This window comes from Elgaria multicarinata, chromosome 6 (genome assembly GCF_023053635.1).
Source record: "Elgaria multicarinata webbii isolate HBS135686 ecotype San Diego chromosome 6, rElgMul1.1.pri, whole genome shotgun sequence".
NCBI classification, from domain to species: domain Eukaryota; kingdom Metazoa; phylum Chordata; class Lepidosauria; order Squamata; family Anguidae; genus Elgaria; species Elgaria multicarinata.
Window position 1 is genome coordinate 11653708 of NC_086176.1, and position 22229 is coordinate 11675936.

General features: G+C 41.8%; 1 protein-coding gene across 1 annotated transcript in view; it reads right to left on the reverse strand.

The window, feature by feature from the left end:
• Positions 1-22229, reverse strand: part of MFHAS1 (multifunctional ROCO family signaling regulator 1) — a 41944-nt gene that overhangs the window by 3050 nt on the left and 16665 nt on the right. Inside the window, exons 2-3 of the mRNA XM_063129029.1 lie at positions 6411-6692; positions 5014-5429 (exon numbers count right to left, since the gene is read on the reverse strand). Coding sequence (XP_062985099.1) covers positions 6562-6692 — 131 coding nt within the window. The 3' untranslated portion in view covers positions 5014-5429; positions 6411-6561. The remainder of the gene's footprint in view (positions 1-5013; positions 5430-6410; positions 6693-22229) is intronic.

The following is a 22229-nucleotide window of genomic DNA, read 5'->3' on the forward strand; positions in this document are numbered from 1 at the left end:
AGCCCTATGCCTGGTCCCCTAAGGAGAATACAAATTGACTTCAGGTGAACAGACAAGGAAGCTTTTACGAGCTGAGATTTTTTTTTCTTAGCCCTCCAATGTTCTGCAAACTGATGTATGTGGCAGGCAAGCTAGTAGCAGTGTTGTGGCTTTGCAACTTTCCAGCTCAGTGTCCACCCAACCATAGACCTCATGTCTGCTACAAATTCACTGAAGTCCAAGGCTCAGTTCAGACAATACGTTTCTCAACAGTGGTTTTAGAACTCCACGGTGGAGTTTTTACACCACCATTGAGAAATGTGTTTTCTGGGAAAACTCCACCCCACAGTGGAGTTATTTTGGAAAACACTCCACGCTGATTATCCACACTGTACGAAGGAGAATTCCTGCACAACCGTTGTGTGTTGAGCTCCGTGGAATTTTCCGTTGCGTTGAGTTCCCTGGCAAGAGCGGTGAAAGGAGTGAGTGCCATTCTAGGAGAGCTGCTGGGATTTTTATTTTTTGCATCAATGGCTGATGAGATACCATTAGGAGGACTGGGGGAAGAGAGAGGACGGTGGAATCAATCAAACATCGTGATGGATTTTACTCAACTCCATGGTAGCCCACAACGGTGGAGTTAGAAGATGTTGTGTGGGGAGTACCCCCTAGAAATTCAACTGTTGAGTGGAGTCCTCACACTGCATTGACTAACACATCTGAACTGAGCCCAAGTCTGAGCATTTCTCAGAACTGTTGTAAGCTCAATCTGCCATAAAAGGATGGGGTTTTCTACGAATTTGATCACATTGCATTCTGTTTTGCTTTGGGAGGTGTCACTTTTGTTTATTTTTATTTTATTTATTAATGATTTAATACTCTAACTTTAGAGTGTCTACTTTTGTTACCCACCTTGAACCTTCAGGATGTGTCAAAGACTAAATTTAAATGAATAAGTGTCTCTTTCCACACGTAGCACTTGCTTATCTTCTATCACTTTCCATTACCTTCTTTGTCTTCCAAGTTAGTATTTAAGAGACTATTCCATTTCAGTTGCTCAGATACTTTCACCTTCAATGAGACTAGTCACAAGTATTGTAACATTTACCTGTGCCCTGACGGGGATTTTCTAGAGATGCCATAACAACGTGAACTAGACAATGGTCTATTCCCCTGCCCTTTTATTTTTCTAGTCCCACCCATTTACCTTCTCTCTGTACAGAGGCTCCATGTCTCTCTCTGCATGGAGAAAAGCACTTCCCCTGCTTACTAGCTATGGTACCAGTGGATACTGCATTGGTGAGAAGTTGCTGTAAACATATCAGCCTGCATGTTAGCTAAGAGCTTTTTCAGACTGATGCAAGACAGGTGCAGAACCTGTATGCATAACTGCTTTTCAATGGCTAACTGCTTTTTCAAAGGCATCACTCCCACTTTAATTAGTGATGCCACTGAGGTTGGATCATAGCTGGCTGGCAACGCAAATCTGCCTCGCTCCTAATAGGCGAATGCCTTTCAAGGCAATTTCTGTTATCCCTGAACATGGTCTTTTGCTCACAATTTAAATCAAGAATATTGTGAGCATATATGCCTATTTTGTACCTGTGTGGGCTGCATTCTTCAGGCTGGGTTCTGAAAAAGGTAACTGCTATGTTGGAGGTTGATTACATACTCATTTTTAAAAATCGGACTTTTAAAAATGGCTATGTAACAAACAGAATAATATTGTTGCTCTTCATGTAGGTCCCAAGGGCAGTGCAAGTATCATGTAAATATTTACAAAAGCAAATTTCATGAGTCCAGGAATTGGGAAAACAAAGATGTCCAACCATTTGGGAAAAACCAACCAACTAACAACCAATAGCCAGGCATGTGGAATCATGACTTTGGGCCAGTCACAGACTCTCAGCCCAACCTACCTCACAGGGTTGTTGTGAGGATAAAATGGAGAGGAGGAGGATTATGTATGCAGCCTTGGGTTCCTTGGAGGAAAAAAGGTGGGATATAAATGTAATAAATAATAAATAAATAAATGCAGCCAAACCCTAATCATTGGCTAGTTTTAAAATCCCAAACTCCCCCCCAACCCACATCCACCACACTGTTCTGGAGAATTACATTCAACTTCACAGAGTGCAACCCTATCCTATCCCTGAATCCCTCATTTCTAACTTTAATTCACATATGCAATTGATTGATCAATGCTGCAACAAGCCACCTTTTGAGGAAGTATATTACGGCTTATGGGTAGATTCTCTTGGGGTTTTTTGTTGGGATTTCCTTGAATCTCAAGATAGCTTGTTCGTTCCCATGTGCTCTTCTGAGGGAGGAAATGGATTTTATGCTGGACCACCACTTGCTTCAACTTGAGCCCTGCTACTAGGTGGCTTTTTAGGAAATTTCAAGGAAGGGTTAGCCAGTGCCCCTGCTACAGTTCTCAAGTGGCAGCGTGAGAACATATATGCAGGGTGACAAGGTCATTTTAAAATTCTCTCAAAAGAAGCTTCACCCCTCCAACCTGGGTCTCAGATAACATTCATAACACTGACCCAACCGCAATTTAAGCAGGGTGGGAGAAATGACCACTTCTAGTTTTAAAATCGTCCTTAACCTCTATATACCGTTCCCTCGATTTCTGGCTGGAGAGCAGTCTGGAGTGCAACTCTGCTTGCTGCTAGCATTCTCTGCCAGGCCTGGAATTTCCAAGTCCTTAAGGGCACAATCCTATGCAAGTTTAGACAGAAAAAAAAGTCCTGTGACTCCCAGTATTTCACAGGCAACCACATTTTTTTTCCTGTGTAAACATGTGGATTGTGCCCTAATTAACTAGAAAGAGCAGATAGCATGTGTGGGACAGGAAACTAGGATTGAAGCTATCTCAGTGACCAGCGTTTCCTGGATTTCCACACAGCTCAGCAGCCTCATTAGAGCCAAGCCGTTATTGCAACTAATTCAAGCATTCTCCTAACAAAACCAATAATGGACCCAAGGAGCCTTAAGATGTTGTAAACAGAACAAGTCAAGCAGTAAAAAAGAGCAAAGAGGACCATTGACCATCATTTGCAGGGCCCTGGTCCCCAGACTTCTGAAGAACCCAAGCAACAGGAAGGAGAGGAGAAAGGGAGTAACTATGTAAGAACTTTCCCTATTTGTAAAGAATCTAGCCCACAACAAGCATTTTCCTTTCCCCAAAGAAGCTCAAGGAGCTTTGAGGAGCTTATAATCAATTTCCAGCTGATCCCTGATCCAGGCTTTCTTAGTGAGATTTTGTGGTGTTATAACTCTGGCATGCCAGGATTTACTCAGCTCCCTGCCCGCCCGCCCCGGCATATTGAAGATAGCAAACAGATGGAGTCAGACTTCAAATTAACTTCTAAGGAAACAAAACATACAGGAAGAGTTTGCTCCTTTAAGATTAAACTGAACATAGGAGATGTATAAATCTGAACATATTTTATGGGAAAGGAATGTACATACAACGGAAAATACCTGAATAAGAAACCAAGTAGTTCATAGCAAGCTGAAGGGATCAGCAAACACATCTCTTGGCTCAAGTATGGGTTTGTCACAGGCAGCAAATGGGCCAGGGGATGAGGTGAAGAGGAACTGAGTGAGGGTGGGGAGGTGAAGCACCTCCTTATCTTATTTAAATTATCCCTTCCAGAGCAAGGGGCTTGGCAAGGAGGAGCTTTGGGACTATGTCTACATGAGGCTGCAATGTAATTTGAAGTTTAGCCTAAAGACCACAGGCTACTAGAAGCTACTCTTATCAACTCAGACTTGCAAAATATACCACTTCATCTAATCACCTGTGGTGAGCAAGGTTTCCTCCAAGCGATCAGCGAAGAAGCTTTTGTAAACCGGAAAAGATATTCTCTTCCTGTGCTCCACTTTAGGCTATTTTTATGCTGATGACTGTAACCATTTTTGTGACCCTATAAGACTACATTAGCTGCCTTGATTGTACTTACATGAGAACAAGCCTAATTGTTTTAGTTCAGACCAAAAGAGCCCAGGTTAGCAGGGCTTTGCCCAAGGCAGGAGGACTCCGAGGCCGAGAAGACTCCAAGGTCTTGCCTTGTCTTCCCCCGCCCACAGCGTGTCCTGGACTTTTTTCCACTGGTGAAAATTCTGTGACCCAGCAGATCTGCACGAAGCACACTCTGATCGCACATGCACGTCATGGCAACTGTGCTTACCTATTCTGTACGGAGGGGCAACCCACCCCCAGCCCTGACAAGCCCACAGGTTTCTATGCTGGTGACAAAAGAAGCACAGATCTTTGCCAACATCTAAATGGCTCCAGTGGCTGCACAACTGGTACACAGAAGTTGAACATCAATGTTAACTGCAGGGCACACTGCTCTCTAAGGTGTCTAAAGCAAATAGTTCATGCAAAATGAAATCTCCTCAGATATACAGAGATATGCCTCTCACAGCTCTCCCAGGAGATTTAGCCTGGCATGAACTATTTGCTTCGTATTACCCCACTTGAAATTTGAGGCATCTGATCACAGGCCTGGCTGTCTGTTCCCTCCTTACAATAGGGTCAGAGGGTGATGTGCTGGACAGCAGTTGGACTTATACTGTGCACCCCAAAACTGTGAAACATCCTCCTCTGGTGGGTTTTTGGAGGGAAAGTGAGAAACACCTTTTTGACTTTTGACTAAGTTGGCTTAACTGTAACTATTTCAATACTGTACTTGTGAGTTGATGATATTTGTGATGCTAGTTTCTTTTTAATTATATTTTTTATTTGATGGAAAGTATTTTAAATGGCAAAGCCTCATATAGGTAGTTAAGTAAGTAAGTAAATAAAGTAGAGATGACAATTAAGGACACTGGGGGAAGCCCTAGTCTGAATGCAGTGGTGCTCAGAGGTGAGTTTGGTTCCTATCTGCTTTCACTCTGCAAAACAATCCAGGAACACGCTGTTTGTTCACCATTAACAAACCTTGCAGTAACACTCTGGGTTGTTTCTCCCACCATGATCCAGAGTGCCGGGTTCAGACATCAGAGAAATTCAAAGCTTACCTGCATGTGAACCACCACAGAATTACCAACAGTTCCTTTTTATCTGATATTTCTTCAAGTACATCTGAATGGTGTGTCCACACAGAGAAAGATCTTACATTCATGAATGGGTCCAAAGAATAAGTGCACAACACAGGTCCGTAGAGTTCGCAATCCCAGTGCATTGCCATCAGCCAACAATGCTCTTGTTTTGGTACTTGTGAAGCAATTAAAACCTCCCAAAGCCTTCAGACTGTAGCGTATACAAGTTCACAAGTAGGTCCGGATGGGAATGTTTTGCTGCGTTTCCTGCTTCGTAAGCCATTGTAGAGTTCTTGGGAACATACAACTCCAACTGGTGGGAAGGATCAATTCAGGCAGACTGCAGATTTGTGTCCAACCAATGTACAGCCTTCAGCACACCCGCTCCCATTAATCTGTATATGTTAGAAAAAGACAGGACAGTCACCTCAAGATTCACGATGTTTATGGTTCCAAATATACATTCCATTAAATTACTACTGCCCCCACAAAAATCAGCCAATACCCAGCCTCTGTACATGGCCATCATGGCGAATGCACTTAATAGGCCATCATGTACATCAGCCTTCCTCAACCTGGGGCGCTCCAGATGTGTTGGACTATAACTCCCAGAATGCCCCAGCCAGCTCCAACAGGCGACTGAAGGAAAAGCTTCAATTCCATTAGTTAATCCTTGGCTTAAAAAGTCCTGATATATTATGGAATGAACATTTACTATAAATGGATAGGTGAAGTAACATGGCTAAATTTGCTTTGGAAGGTTTTTGGAAAGTTTGCTCAGTGTTGTAACTTTCTTAATCCAAATTCTAAAGTCGAATGCCACCATCTGCATATTACTGCCACAACCCCATCATGCACACATTACCAGAACACTGTGAGATCTGTTGCTGATGACACCCCGGAAAAGTGTGCAAAAAGGAACCATATGCTAGTAACTGGGAATTGTGCCTCAGTAAGGTTCTCGCCCATCCCGCCAAAAACAACAGCAACAACAACAGCAGCAACCACTCTTTGGCAAAGCACCTGCAATTCTGTCAAGAACAGATATTCCACTACAGGAACCTGAAGTACTTGATTTGCACTCAGTGTTTTTAAGGTGTAAACCCCACAAAAGAAAAGCAAGAACCCTCATGAAATGTTGGTTCATCTCAGTTTAGTGTTGCAACATCCTTATAAGAATCTGGTATTGTAGTGCTGATTACTAGAGATCTACCAAATAGCGCCTGATCGGACATCACACGTCTTTGACTTCAAACTTAAAAGAAATACTAAATGATCTTTCTCAGACTACTAGCGCCACAGACATGGGGTTTACACTAGTAAAACAATATCAGCACTCTAAATATTCCCCATTCAGAAAAGAAACGTCACTCTACCTTTGTTTCCCGAGCTGCGATCTCTTGGCCCATGAATAATCAGAACCATTTCTGGGCTGCACATCTCCAAAAATGCTTAGCAGGGGCGTGTTTGATTAAGGGGTGTTTGGTGTGTCCTTATGCAGGGGCAAAGGCAGGCGTCTTCCAGAGGTCACTTGGAACAAGGGCTGATCACTGTCGGTGTAGGGGGATAAACTAGAGCCACATTCACTCGCTCATTACCATTCTTCGGACAGATGATCTCAGTCAATCCCTCTGGCCTCGGCTGACTCAGCAATTCTCCTGGGAGAAACAGGATAGAGGGTATTAGGAAGACAATGACACATTCAGTGCCAGGAGAATACAGTTCCAGTCAAACATGAGGAAACCACAACTAAAGACGAGGTGATGTTTGCCCTGTCCTGGACGGGGTTGCACTCTCCCTAAAGGATCGGGTCCGTAGTTTGGGGGTGCTCTTCGATCCAGAACTGTCACTTGAGGCACAGGTGAACTCAGTGGCAAAGAGCACCTTTTATCAGCTCAGGCTGATATACCAGCTGCGCCCTTATCTGGACAGAGATAGCTTAGCTACAGTTATCCATGCTCTGATAACCTCTCGTTTGGATTACTGCAATGCGTTATACGTGGGGCTGCCTTTGAAAACGGTCCGGAAACTTCAACTGGTGCAAAACAGGGCAGCAAGGTTATTAACAGGGACTGGCCGACGAGATCACATTACGCCAGTCCTTTTCCAGCTTCATTGGCTGCCAGTCCAGGTCCGGGCCCAATTCAAAGTGCTGGTATTAACATTTAAAGCCCTAAACGGTTTGGGGCCAGGTTATCTGAAGGAACGCCTCCTCCCATATGTACCTACCCGGACCTTAAGATCATCTACAGGGGCCCTTCTCCGTGAGCCCCTGCCAAAGGAAGTGAGGCAGGTGGCTACTAGGAGGAGGGCTTTCTCCGCTGTGGCACCCCGGTTGTGGAATGAGCTCCCCAGAGAGGTCCGCCTGGCACCTACACTGTACTCCTTTCGTCGCCAGCTGAAGACCTTTTTATTCACTCAGTATTTTAACACTTAATTTTAACTTAAATTTAAATTATACTGTTTTAACTCTGTATTTTAACCTTATATCAATTTTGCTGCGTGGTTTTATCCTGGTTGTGCTTTTTATATTGTATTTTGTATTTGTATTTTTAACTTGTTGGTTGTTTTATGATGATTTTAATTTTTGTGAACCGCCCAGAGAGCTTCGGCTATTGGGCGGTATAAAAATGTAATAAATAAATAAATAAATAAATAAAGACGTCATTCGTCATTTGAAGAGATCTGATGTAATACAAAAATGTCACCCAACACAATTTTCATCTTGATGAACTGAATGACTGAAGGATTATAAATTGCCCTTGACAAAAGCTAACATCTGTCATTGGCTTTTCCCCTCCCATCACTGTATTTTATTTTATATTATGTATTGTATATTATGTATTGTATTTTATATTATATATAATAATTTTATATATAATAAATATATATAATATATAATAAATATATTATTTTATATTTATAGTATAATATTTTACATTATGTATTGCATTTTATATTATGGTTTTATACTGTTGTTTTATACTTTGAATGTTTTTAATTTTTGTGAACTGCCCAGAGAGCTCCGGCACATTGGGTGGTATAGAAATGTAATAAATAAATAAATAAATAAATCACTTGCACCACTACAGACAAACACTAGAGATCTTTAATCTGGGTGTTGCACGTTAATGTGCGTGCTTTCAGAGTAATGAGGGAAATGGCTCCAAAGAAAGAGAGAAAGTCAGAGTTAGTTTGCAATTAGGAGTCGGGGCAGATGCGCCTGGAGATTTATCACGGAGGCCTTTCAGCAAAGGCTTGAATAAATGAGTTGAACTATAGCTGTCATTAACCAAACTGAGAGCTTGAGACAGACAGACATACACACTTTCTACCCCGAGTCTAGATATTTACTAAGGATCTCTTAATACAAATTAATTGTGATTTAACTGTTAAGTGATTCTAAGGGCTTGTTTACACCTATCATTTACCCCAGGGTGGTCACGAGGTCTTCTCTGCATGTCCAAATGACGCACAGCTGATCCCGGGGTGAACCAGGGACAAGCACTCAGTTCTCCCAGGATAGCAACCAACAGATATTACATGGTCCATCAGGAAATGGCCAGAGGTCTACTAGCGGAACATGGTTTACCTTCTGCTTTCCCCTTCTCTAGTGCTTAGTATCTGCTGGGCAAGAAATGTTCATGATTTCTCCTAGGAAGCCAATTTTTTATTTTCTTGCTTGCTAGAAACTTGCAACCATAGTATCTTCTTCATGTTACTGCTGTGTTTACATTGTAATTACAGATTTAAAATATAGAGGCAGATCCCTACCCCAAAGAGTTGCTGAATAAATTTCCACAGTGTAAGGAGATAATAGAGGAGAGAAACAAGAGTTGCAATGGTAACAGGATGTGCATGACTACTTCAGCTTAGCTGAAGTGGGGATAAGGGATCCCACCAAAGGCTGGTCATAAAAGGTTGGGTTTGATGAGGAATTTCTCCCAAATAGGCCTGGCAAACAGATGCTGACATCTCCCACATTTAGATATTTGATACTTTCAGCATCTAAAACATGCCTCAATCTAAGCATGCTCTATAATGGAGGGATGTCCTTAACATTTCAAACATTCCAAATCCTTTGTCGTTTCAGTTCTCCTCTGAATCTTTTTCAGGCCTCTTAACATGCAGTAATTGAAACCGAAAGCAAATACTCAAGCCGAGAGGCAAACTGAATCAAATAGGGTGGTATTATTTTACCTAACATATATACAATATTTCAAGTCATTTGCTTTTGTAGAGAACATCCTGATTTCGACTCATATTTAGGCTGATTTGTTAAGAATATAAAATGTATACAACAACACTGTAACCTTACATGGTCATTTACAGAGTTAAAACCCCAAAAGGAGAGAAGGAAAAACAGAAAGAGCGCACTCCCTATACCAAGGAAGGGGAAGGAGGAGTCAAAAAGGGATAAATGCAAACAAATGTAGCTTGATGTTCTTGGTTTTCATTTTACCCTATTTCTTCAATTCTAAGACACACTTTTTTCCCATATAAACATCTCTAAAAATGGGGTGCGTCTTAGAATCGCGGGTGTGTCTTAGGGTTTTTTTTTCCTGTTGGTGGTACTGAAATTAGTGTGCGTCTTACAATCGATGGCATCTTACAATCAAAGAAATACGGTAGTTGGGGATGAGGACTAAGGTCTCAACATCTGGAACTATCAGGAGAAGGATTGACAACGACCAGCTTTGGTCTAATCCAGCACCCAGTGCAAATCCTCCAGTATTGCAATGCTGTAATCGCAGTGCTATGCACCAGTTAGCAGCCCAGCTGCTGCATTTTGCACCAATTAACCTTCAAGGGTAGCCCCACGTGAAGCACATTGCAACAGTCTAACTGCGATGTACCCAAGGCATGAATAATATACCACAAAAATATAAATCCTCTACCATGACGATGTTGTCCATGTTTGGGGTCTCTTGACCCCCTTCCAGAATGCAGAGAGAGTAGAGTGTGGGGAGGGGCTGGTGGCTCAGTGGTGTAACACCTGCTTTGCATGCAGAAGGTCCCAGGTTCAATCACCAGCATCTCCAAGTGGGGCTGTAAAAAAATTCCTGCCTGAAATCCTGGACAGCTGCTGCCTGTCAGTGTCAACAACACTGAGCTAGATGGACCAATGGTCTGACGCAGTATAAGACAGCTTCCTATTTTTCTGTTTGTATGAGGCAGGAATGTAGAAGAAAAGCACAGAACGTGGTATAGGGTGCAAAACTCAGTTTCATGAAATACTCAGCTTTTATAACACACACACACACACACACACACACACACACACACACACACACACTCCTAGCCCTTATAGATGCAAAAATATACCTGAAAAAGTGTGCGGACAATGTCTGCGGAAATCTCAGAAAAGTATTCTGAACCTAGAAAAGTATTCTGAACAAAGATTTTCAGTGGTTAAGGGGCAGGACTTCAATACCTACACGGCTCCTTCCCAGTTCTCATGGCATGCAGAACCAGAATAGTTTATGCAAAGGGAGTTAATAAAAGTGCACAATAAATTAAGCAAATTCAATAGCACACATCTGCACAATTTACAGATCACAGAAGCCTATTTTTCTTGGCGTAATTTTAATATTTTTGGGTAGCACAGAATACCCACAATTCGCCTCCTATTATATATGTTTAACATCGCCAAGCCCAATGTTAATCATTAGTGGTACATGTACACTTCTGAGTAGTTTGCTGCACCCTTATTTGTTTCTCTGAGGGCTTTTCCCCCAATTACAGTATCAAGTCTGCCACATGTCCAAGTAATCAGTGCCAAAGCATTATATAAACTCAGCCTAAGAAGAAAGGGGGGGTCATTTTCCTTTCCTGCTGAATTAAGCCCCGGTGGCGTCCATGAGGAATTAAGATATGCTTTGCAGAGCAAAGCCTGGACAAGTCGCACTGCCGGAGCAAACTCCTGGCTCCTTTTGCTCCCGAAAAAAAGGGGGGGGCACACAAAACCCTTCAGCTTTACTCACTGGCTAGACCTCTTCCAACCAGTCTGTGTTTGGATAATGCATTCTTTCTGAGGCATGTCACACACCATCGGAAACCCTCCCCTTGGCTGCAGGCCATTTCATAAAACTAACAGATAGTAAGTAAGAAGCTTTTCTATTCCCAGGAAAGGGTTTCTTTTAAAATAACACAGAGGCACTGATTGAAACAAAATATTACTCTCTCAACACTGGGATTAGAAGGTTTTACTAATTTTATTGTTAATTGTGCAATCGTATTGATTTTTAAGTGTGCCCCTTTGGTCAGAAAGGTGACTCAAAAATATAAAATGGAAGAGCATGTTGGTCTGTGGCTGGCCTCTTACGGCTGGTTCACACTGCATTTAATCATTGATTTACATGTGTAAATGAGCTAATCACAGATCAATCACTGCAAATGGAACTTCCATATCACCTCGCACATAACATTTTTCAGTGACCTTCAGGGGACTGGGAGAACCCCGTTTACTAACAAGGACTGGCCGGTGAGATCACTTCATTGGCTGCCAGTCCAGGTCCGGCCCAATTCAAAGTGCTGGTATTGAAATTTAAAGCCCTAAACGGTTTGGGGCCAGGTTATTTGAAGGAACGCCTCCTCCCGTATGTACCTGCCCGGACCTTAAGATCATCTACAGGGGCCCTTCTCCGTGAGCCCCTGCCAAAGGAAGTGAGGCAGGTGGCTACTAGGAGGAGGGCCTTCTCCGCTGTGGCACCCCGGTTGTGCAATGAGCTCCCCAGAGAGGTCCGCCTGGCACCTACACTGTACTCCTTTCATCGCCAGCTGAAGACCTTTGTATTCTCTCAGTATTTTAACACTTAATTTTAACTTAAATTTAAATTTTACTGTTCTAACTCTGTATTTTAATCTTATATCAATTTTGCTGCGTGGTTTTATCCTGGTTGTGCTTTTTATACTGTATTTTGTATTTGTGCTTTTAACCTGATGGTTGTTTTATTATGGTTTTAATTTTTGTGAACCGCCCAGAGAGCTTCGGCTATTGGGCGGTATAACAATGTAATAAATAAATAAATAAATAAATAAATACTCTGGATGGCCAAGTTGGGACTCCAGGAGAGCAGGAGTTGACTCCTGGTTCTGAGGTTCTCCACTCCTGCACCCACCCATGGTGAAGACATGCCTGGGGTAATCCTGCTGGCTCAAATCTTGTTACGACAAATTTTAAATGACCTATTTCAAGGGAAAAACCACAATGTTTGAAAAGGTTGCTGCAATTGCCAGGTCACACACACAATGACCAAATATTGATAATGTATTATGTAACTGTTTGATTTAAAAGACCATTGAAACATGCAATGCTGATGACTAAGGATGACTAAGCAAGTCTATCAGAAATCTTCAGCCTAGCTGCTGCTATTGTACGACAGATTCCATAAAGAGAAGCAAGACAGGGTAGCAATGAATCACGGAGAACATAAAAATCAATGAAAAGGGTGGAATTTATAGATGGTGTGAAAAAGTTACATAATTAAAATGCTCTTTCTAGTGCACTTATATTAAACAGAAACCATGAAATATGCTTTGCACATTCATTTGCTAACAGACAGACAGAAACACACACATACACACACAAACACACAATGTTCGTAACAATTCATTCAATGTCTTGTTCCTGTGGCTTGGGTTACACATACATCTCTGATGGTGTAGCATGGTTATGCTATAGAGGGCCTGTTCAGACAACACACTAAGCCATGGTTAGGCCACTAACACTTTTGCAGCAAATGGTTAGTGAGCATATTTAAACCATGGTTATGTAGTCATCATGGTTAGGAATGGTTCACATGACATGCTAAATTATGGTTCACACAACACACTAAGCCATAATGTTTAGCTCAAAATGCTTAACCACTGTGGCTTGCAGTGTTGTCTGAACAGGGTCACAATATACCAAACCATCTCTGGAACACAGCTGAAATTCACGATGTCAGCACTACTGCTAATATTTTATACATGTCTGAAGCACATGGAAAGGCTGTACTCCATCCCCACACCCCAAGGTTAACTAAGCAAAAAAGATGCATATAGGTGACTAAGAACAAGACAGTAAGTTACCTATCCTAGAACTATGTGCCCTTTGTTTAAAGACGTAGACATGGGATCCACAATTCAGATGTTTGCTGTGAGAAGCACCGGTGCAGCACCACATGTGGCAAGACATTTTGTCACATAGTAGAAGTGTGGATGCTTCCTTCATCTCCTTCTATTATGACATCCTTTGCCCAGGTGCCCACGATTGATTTAGCCATAATAATTCTATCTTACTTCTCCTACACTTAGGCAGCTAACCAAAATCCAACAAACAGAACCCCCCCCACAGCATTCCATATCCAACCAACCAGCTTAATTACATCTGACAAAATGTAGCATTATTTATAAAATGCTTTGCAAAGAAGTTATGTTCATGCCACCACCCCTTGCCTTTCCCCCCTATTTAATCCCACTTCATCCCACAACTTTTGGTTCTTAAAAGGTTCAAGACAGGCAGATTTTCTCTATATACTGAATGTTATGGAGATAAAGCCTTGATCCAGCCACTCATTAGATAAGATCTCTACAAATACTCATTATTTTACTATCAATACAGAAAAGACATGGGAAAGGATTAAGAGACAGTATAGAATCATAGAATAGCAGAGTTGGAAGGGACCTCCAAGGCCATTGAGTCCAATCCCCTGCTCAATGCAGGAATCCACCCTAAAGCATCCCTGACAGATGGTTGTCCGGCTGCCTGTAGAAGGCCTCTAGTGTGGGAGAGCCCACAACCTCCCTAGGGAACTGATTCCATTGTCGTACTGCTCTAACAGTTTTTCCTGATGTCCAGCTGGAATCTGGCTTCCTTTAACTTGAGCCCGTAATTCCATGTCCTGCACTCTGGGAGGATCGAGAAGAGATCCTGGCCCTCCTCTGTGTGACAACCTTTTAAGTACTTGAAGAACGCTATCATGTCTCCCCTCAATCTTCTCTTCTCCAGGCTAAACATGCCCAGTTAAATATCCCCTGTCCAAAGTCAGCCCCTAAACCCTCAATTTACTATTTTTAAAAAAACAAAACAAACCAAACATGATCATTTGCAATGCTCATAATTTTTATATAAGCCACTGAATGGAACACCTTAGCAAAGGGTTGGGATGAACAAGGTGAGGTTGGTGGGATAGTCTCCTGGAGGAGCTGGGCTCCGTCTCTCTTTATTTTCACCCCAGCTCCACACATGAAAAAAGAAACCCTTGGGGAAAAGCAGGTACTAAACCAGAGGACCATACAAGAAAGTTTCATCTAAATTCTTGGCAACTGACGCACATTGCTGCACCTAAAATGGCATGACCACCTATGCAAGAGGAGAACACTGGAGTAACGGCATTCACAAATAAGCAAAAATAAAGAGTAGCACTATGAAACACAGCATGCAGAGTTACAGACCAATTGTCTAAAAGTCCAGCACCCTGTTTGTACAAAGGATGATTCCCAATGGTACAGATTAAGAGTATGACGCGAAGCAATAATAACAATCCCAGAGCTGTATGTAAATCATGGCTACATGCAAGCAATTTGCAAAAGTGCTACTGGGCACAGTAGAATTCATCTTCCTGGGCATTTCAATTTTCATTCGTTTGAAAGCAAAATTCTAGCTCCAATGGATATAAAATTATGGCTCAAAGTACATGGACAATGCATGGTCAAAACTGGAAGTCAGATCGATGGCGGTATAAGATTTGAAGCGATTCAGGGGAAGGGGGGGCTTCCTTGCTTCTCCTTGCATAGACCCTTGCTTCTCCTTATGTCCAGTACAAGCAGAATTACTCCACAATTCTTACCATTTTGTATAAGTTACTCTTTGTAAAATAAAAAGATCCCAAACCAACAACCTGCAGGGGTGGCATAATTAATAGGGGATCAGAATTTAGCTTTCCATCTTGACCTAATCTATAGATACATTTTTATACCTAGAAATTATACTGAGGCTAGAAGGTACCCATGCTGTAATGCATGCAGGAACAGCTCATGACATTCTGGCACTTGAGACAGAAAACCCCAAAGAGCTCTCCTCCATGGTCTAAAAATATAATACAACCACCTTTTACTGTCCCTTAAAAGGTATTAGGGTGACCATATGAAAAGGAGGACAGGGCTCCTGTATCTTTAACAGTTGTGAAGATAAGGGAATTTCAGCAGGTGTCCTTTGTATGCATGCAGCACCTGGTGAAATTCACTCTTCATCACAACACTTAAAGCTGCAGGAGCCCTACCCTCTTTTGTATCTGGGCACTCTAGTATAGCTCCTGCAGCTTTAACTGTTGTGATGAAGAGGGAATTTCATCAGGTGCTGAATGCAAACAAATGACTCCTGCAAAAATTCCCTTTCTTATACAACTGTTAAAGATACAGGAGCCCTGTCTTCCTTTTTATATGGTCACCCTAAAAGGTATCCCAAAATCTGCTGCTTGAGACAGGGGCCACCTCACTATGCCGAATGGTACAGATGGCTGTGAACTTGTACAAATGCAGCTGCATAATGCAGGCAAAGGAGGAAAGATGAAAACGATTCTGTATGGTAAGACCAGCACTGCATTAGCCAGCAAAAGCAATGACGTTTTCAGCCGAAACGGCAGCTCTATTTTCAAAACTCACAGATCAGCTTTGCGAAATCAAGCCCCAACATCCACTCAAACAAGGAACATCTGCAAAGTAAATCAATGTGTCAGCGAATCTTTTTATGTCCAGAGGCGCAGCTGCCCCTTTCAGCTTCAGCCAGTCGCGGCAAGTATCATCAAACATACATCATTTATGACCCGTCGCTTGCGTGCACCATCACCAGCTACCCTGTCGTCACTGAAGGTGAGTTGAAAAGGAATAATGACATAGGCACTACGCTAAATAAAAAAATTGCAGAACCACCGGATCTCAGAAATAAGAAAATTGCCTTTGAATGGAATATAGATTGGGTCCTCATTGACCACTGTCTCTCATAAATATGCAGCCAATAAAATATGTCAGTACTAGGATTAAGGCAATGTTAACCAAGACTCTAATTTTAAAGCTATTTTAAGATGGATTTATCAAAGGGGTCATTTTATGCCCTTTTTATAGAAGTTACTGTCGCTTGCACAGAAGCATTACTAAGGACTTCCAGCCACTATCATGAGAACCAGTGTGGTGTAGTGGCTAAAGTGTTGGACTGGGAGTTGGGAGATCCAGGTTCTAGCCCCCACTCGGCCATGGAAACCCACTGGGTGACTTTGGGCCAATCACAGACTTTCAGCCCAACCCACCTCACAGGGTTGTTGTTGTTGTGAGGATAAAATTGAGGGGATTATGTACGCCGCCTTGGGTTCCTTGAGGGAAAAAAGGCGGGATATAAATGCATAAATAAATATAAATGTAATATATACATACATACATACATACAATCACTTCAAAGGATTCCTGCATCTTAGCCAAAACTACAAGTGGGCAAGGAAACAGGAAAAGAAGTACTTGGAGTAATGGCGTGAGGGGATTTCAGTAAATGGGGGGGGGGGGGTACAGTACCTCTCTTCTGTGCACTGCCTTTACTGCATTAAAGATACACTCTACCCTCCCCTCCACACATACTTTGTATGTGAACACGGCACACACATGGACAGCAAAACATGTCTACCACCAAGTTTGGGTTTTATCCCTACACTAATAGCTTCATCCCACGTACCTGTTTCCCTCGAATTATCCCCTACAGTGTTTAGCTGTCATTATTGTTGTTGTTGCAGCAGCGCTCCTAAGATCCTTTGCATACCTTTGAAATGGGCTTAAGGGGGGAAATGTAAAAAATCATTAAAAAAAATCAACGGATGACCCAATCCGATTTAAATTTGGTATGCTTAAAGCTCTCCTTAATATCTATTACTGTGCCAATTTTGATGTCTTTATCTTTAAAACTTACGCAGATGTAAGCATTTGTTTAATTTTTCTTTAAACCTATCAAATCCTGCTGCTGCACCCCCAGAGGCCGTTCAGAAAACAACAAATGATTCGCTCCAAAAGTAGTATCAAAATAGGCCGGTTCTTTTGCCTTTGAAGCACAATTAAAGCAGGATGGATGGGAGTACTTCACAGTCAAAGTAGATTATAAACTGGAAAACTTCAGAGTACTTCACAATAAAAGCAGATTATAAAATGGAAAACTTCGGAGTCCTTTGCATGCAATTTGCAGTGATTGCACAGTATAATGCTGGTGTGATAAAGCTCTAAACCAGGAATTATAAGCATTCATGGCGGTGTTTCCCTGATCTTCTTCACTGCAGTTCAATTATGAAAGGTGCCACTACAATAAAGCAGGATCTGTTTCCCAAAACTGTTATCCAACAACCCCAGTTATCCAAATTGATTATCACCAAGGTAACAATCAGCACTTCATCCAAGATTACACCACATGTTTACTGCAAGACAAGATACATCAGAGACTGCTCTAAAGACTTATCTCAGAGACTGATGATAGCATTGAACGTCCTAGAATACATTTTCCACGCAACTTCGACAAAGGTGTGCCTCGCAAAAGCACAGCCATGTCTTTAAAGGTTATCACAGCAGCAGCCCTGAGTATCAATAACAGATCAACACTCTGTTATGGTTATCATAATACTTTTTTGCATTTTAATTGTCTCTGATCTCACTGTTTGTAGTTCCCCGCCCACCAGAAGCACGTGTGTGAGTCTGCCAACTGTGGATAACATTTCATGCATCTGATGAAGCGGACTCTAGTCCACAAAAGTTTATGCTGCAATAAATTGGTAACTTTCAAGGTTTCACAGGACATTTCGGGGGTTTTTCCGCAACAGATTAATATGGCTACCCCTTAGGAAACTCTCCTCTACCTATCTTTACACAGTCTAGCGGCCCAGAAGCCACTCTAACCTGCAGCACCATCATGCCAGATAGCTTTTCCAAGACCACTTCAGACTGCAGTTGGGGGATCATGGATCTGAAAACTAACTAATATGCTAGTTTTCCAAGGTTCTACAGTCGCCTTCCCCCACCCCACCCACCACAACCCACATCCTAGTTTGCTCTGATTTTGTAGCAGAATATTCTAACGTAAGGTCCCCCACCCCAAACGCATAAGAACTGCTGCTTTGCTCCAAATGTGGTCTGTCAATTACGGCTGCTTTCTCAACCTTGCCTTCCTGGAACCGCTGTGGTCTAATCTTCTAACCATCCCATTTCCAAGTCACTGTGGCCTTGGCAGTTTCTATGCATCTCCTATACAAAATGCAGCCATTCTGCTTTAGAAATAGATATCATTACTTTACTCCATTAGCTTTATAGGCCAGGCCAAACATCTATGGAAATATTGCTATGCCACTTAAAGGCTGTTCACATTTCCTATGAGTTAAGTGCTCTCCCCCCCACCCCAGTTTTCTATGCACAGTAGAGCTAATGGAGCAGCTCTGAAATCATTGTAATCTCGCTCCACACCATCCCAATGTAGTTTTGTGGTCTGCACTACATTCAGAGAGTAGTAGTGGGCATGATGAAATTATCACTGAAAGTGGGACTGTGATAACTTTCTAAGGAACTCTGGATTCCCTAGAACAGAGCTTGAAGAGTCCTTGGTCTGTCGTCCTCTGAAAATTAGGCCAAATTCCCACTGAAGGAGTAAACCAGTGACTGGCCTGTACCACTTGAGACTGTTGATGGAGGCTTATCATAGAATCATAGAATAGCAGAGTTGGAAGGGGCCTACAAGGCCATCGAGTCCAATCCCCTGCTCAATGCAGGAATCCACCCTAAAGCATCCCTGACAGATGGTTGTCCAGCTGCCTCCTGAATGCCTCTAGTGTGGGAGAGCCCACAACCTCCCTAGGTAACTTCCCTAGGCTGCTCCGCTATACACAAAAATACCCTGAACACACTCACAGAAAGGTAGTTTTCTCAAGTGGTACCACCCAGATGCAGATTTATGCTTTCAGTGGGAACTAGGTGCTACTGCAACCTTCTCCAGCCTGTGTTGGATTACAATTCCCATTGTCCCCAAACAGCGAGTCAATAGCCAGCATGGCTGGGGGTTAAGGCATTTTACAGGGGCTACACCAGAATCCCTTCCTTGCCATTTCTATCCCACTGAAACAGAATGGAAAGCAAACGAAAAATCTGTCAGAGACCTAAGTACCCTTCAATAACTGGCAACATTCTACATAGGAAGTCAAGCACTTTTAATAGGGTGAAAGAGCAATGGTTTCTACAACCACCTCTGCCTGTAGACTGGAACTGAAAGGGAAGGAGGAAAGAAAACCATGTCCTTAAGTTGGCAAAAGATACCATCATAGTCCTTGAATGTTCACACACGCACACATCTTTAAACTTTAATGGAGCCATTATTTAAGCATAGGTAATATTACACCCGTGTCAGGGATAGCGTTTCACTTTCCTTGAAGAAGCTAGTAGATAATAAGACGTCTTTGTTCTCATTTTCAGTGACTATTAAAGGACAAAAGCAGACAAGAGATGGGTTGTGGGCGTAGAAGATGTAACAAGCCCAACTGCAGAGATAATTTCTTCTCCTTCTCTCCAACTTCAAGGTTGGGAGGTAGGGTTTGGCACTGTGTTTCTGCAACATGTGGAGCACCTCAAACTAGAAAGCAGAGACAAATCCCAGACCTGGAAAGAGTACACCTGAAGTGAAGCAAAACTGGGAGGATGATCCTCTTTGGAGAGAATGCAACGGATCGTTCTTGACTTTGCTCTTCAAAGGTGCAATGTGAGGTCAAGGACAAGCCCACCACCACCCTTTGAGAGGTAGTCCTTGACCTTTGAGGAAGGGCCCTCGCAACTACCAATTTTGGATAACTGCCAAGGCCAGCCAAATTGTATGGACCCTTCCAGCACAGCAATGGGTTCATTCCAGAGAACATTCTCAATTCACAAAAGGTGAAGATGATACTGAACAGGTCTGAGCAGCACCCCACATCACCTGACTATGTACTCTGAAACACACCCCAGAATTCTGTGCAACACACCCAGAGCTTTTCATGCCAGACACTCACGGGAAGTTCAAAGAAAGCCAGCAGAGCACTCTTACCTTAATTCCATTTTAATGAATTTAAACAGAACTAGCTGTGGTACTTTGGTAGAAATACCCAATCAAGTGAAACACTGAATTCACACATTTCAAGAATTACAAAATGGGAAATGTTTACGAGGTGGCTTCAGGTAAAGTTAGAGGATTCGGTACTCGAAATTAAATACTGTGTGGAAGGTAACATCACAATGCAGACCCTGTAATGCGCCTAAAGCAATGTACTTCTGGTGACCCACTCAGATTTCTACCCTTGCCTGATCAACAGAGATGACCTTTCAGCATACTACACTTCAGGCTCCAGAAACGACCTCAAGGACTTTAGGTATGGATTAAGATTATCTACGGCCCTGGAATATACACTTTTGCTGCCCACAAACTAAAATTTTACATGTGCACAGGAGCCAAATAATGTACCTCTCAATGAGAAAACACACATCACCACACACTGGGCCTGTTCCTCTGTAATGGCAGGAAATCATGGGTTAATTAATTAACCCACAATTTGTCAGGTCACATGCCTCACAAGCCGCTTCTGCTTTGCATTATCAACCTCCAATTGGAGGTTGTTGCGTAACAGGCAAACCCAGGTTATTCGTAGATTAAAAATCCAAAATTAATCTAATTTTGCTGTTATGAGCAGAATCACGCCTGAAAAGTCATATAAACAACTATCATCCATCACAAAAACCTTCTACTGAAGCCATTTTGTATGTTCTATTATTTACAGTATGCAAAAAAGAGAAGCGTACCAAACAAATCACATTTCTTTTAAATTGAATACTGATTAGGAGAGTTTTAAATCTACTGGTAATGTCAAATGGATTAATGATGTCATGCATTACACAACTGCAGCTACGCAGAACAGAAACCAAATCAAAAGCAAGTTCACATGGACTTTCACCACTAACCGCTTTCCCTTCAAATAACAGTCCAATAACAGAGATGATTATCTAGAAAGGACCTTTACTTGTTGTGTTTAAATTCAGTCTGCCTTGCAAACTGTATTAATTATATCATGGTGGTTAAAGCTAACACAAGCCCGTGAGATAAAGCAGAGAAGAGAGCACCTAACACTGAACCATACAAGGTATTTTTAAAAGTCAAAAACTCCGGGTTTAATCCTCCTGGTGAAATGAAACGCCTTCTATAATTAGTACAGCAGTACATCTATTTCAACCGCTCCAAGCCTTCCCCATCCTGCCACAGTAGCCAACAAGGACTTGTATTTCAAGAGAACAAGTTTCAAGGAAAAGAAGGCCAGCATGCTAGAAATAAGAGTGTGGTTATATTATGGGTTGTTGTTTTTAAGATGGTAAAATAAAACAGGATGTTTTATTGTACTTTTTTTAAAAAAATGTGTTTATTAATTTTTATTCCAAAAACAGTTCCTTCACTGTGTATGTTATTACTTTAAATTGTAGCCCATTGCAATCTGAAATATAGTTCATCCTTCCACCAGCATAGAATCCGCTTTGTACCACAGAACCACTCCGTTGGGATAAGCATCTTTCACAACAGATGAAAAAGCAGGTTCAAATAAGTAAATGCAGAGCTAAAATGTTGGGATTTACCAGCAAACACCTTATTAGCTTCTGTGTAAGGTAGAAAAGTCTTCCAAACAGAAGGAAAACTTCCAGATTAGTATGGTCCACATTTCCCCCACGATTTAATGCTAGAGCTTCTCCACAAGATTCCAGCGCAAAGTGAAAACATGGCTTTTTAACAAAGCCTTTAATGGTTAAATTCACTAAGATGGCACATTGTTTTAATTGTTTTTACTGCTTTTAAATTATATATTGTTTTAACTTGGTTCATGGTTTAATTTGTTTTTAGTTGTGTATATTTACTGTTTTATACTGTATGCTTTTATCTGTACGCAGCCCTGAGATTTAATGATATAGGGCAGGATATAAATGTTTTAAATAAATAAACAAATAAAAATAAATAAAAGATAAGGAGCTCCCATACTTTGTGATTCACCACTGATTCACCAGGCTTCCATTTTGTGCAAATTCTATTTCTGCAACTGCGAGAAGGAATGACATTGCTACATTTTGTGACTGCATTATTTATTTATTTATTTATTTAAAACCTTTATATCCCGCCCTATATTATTAAGATCTCA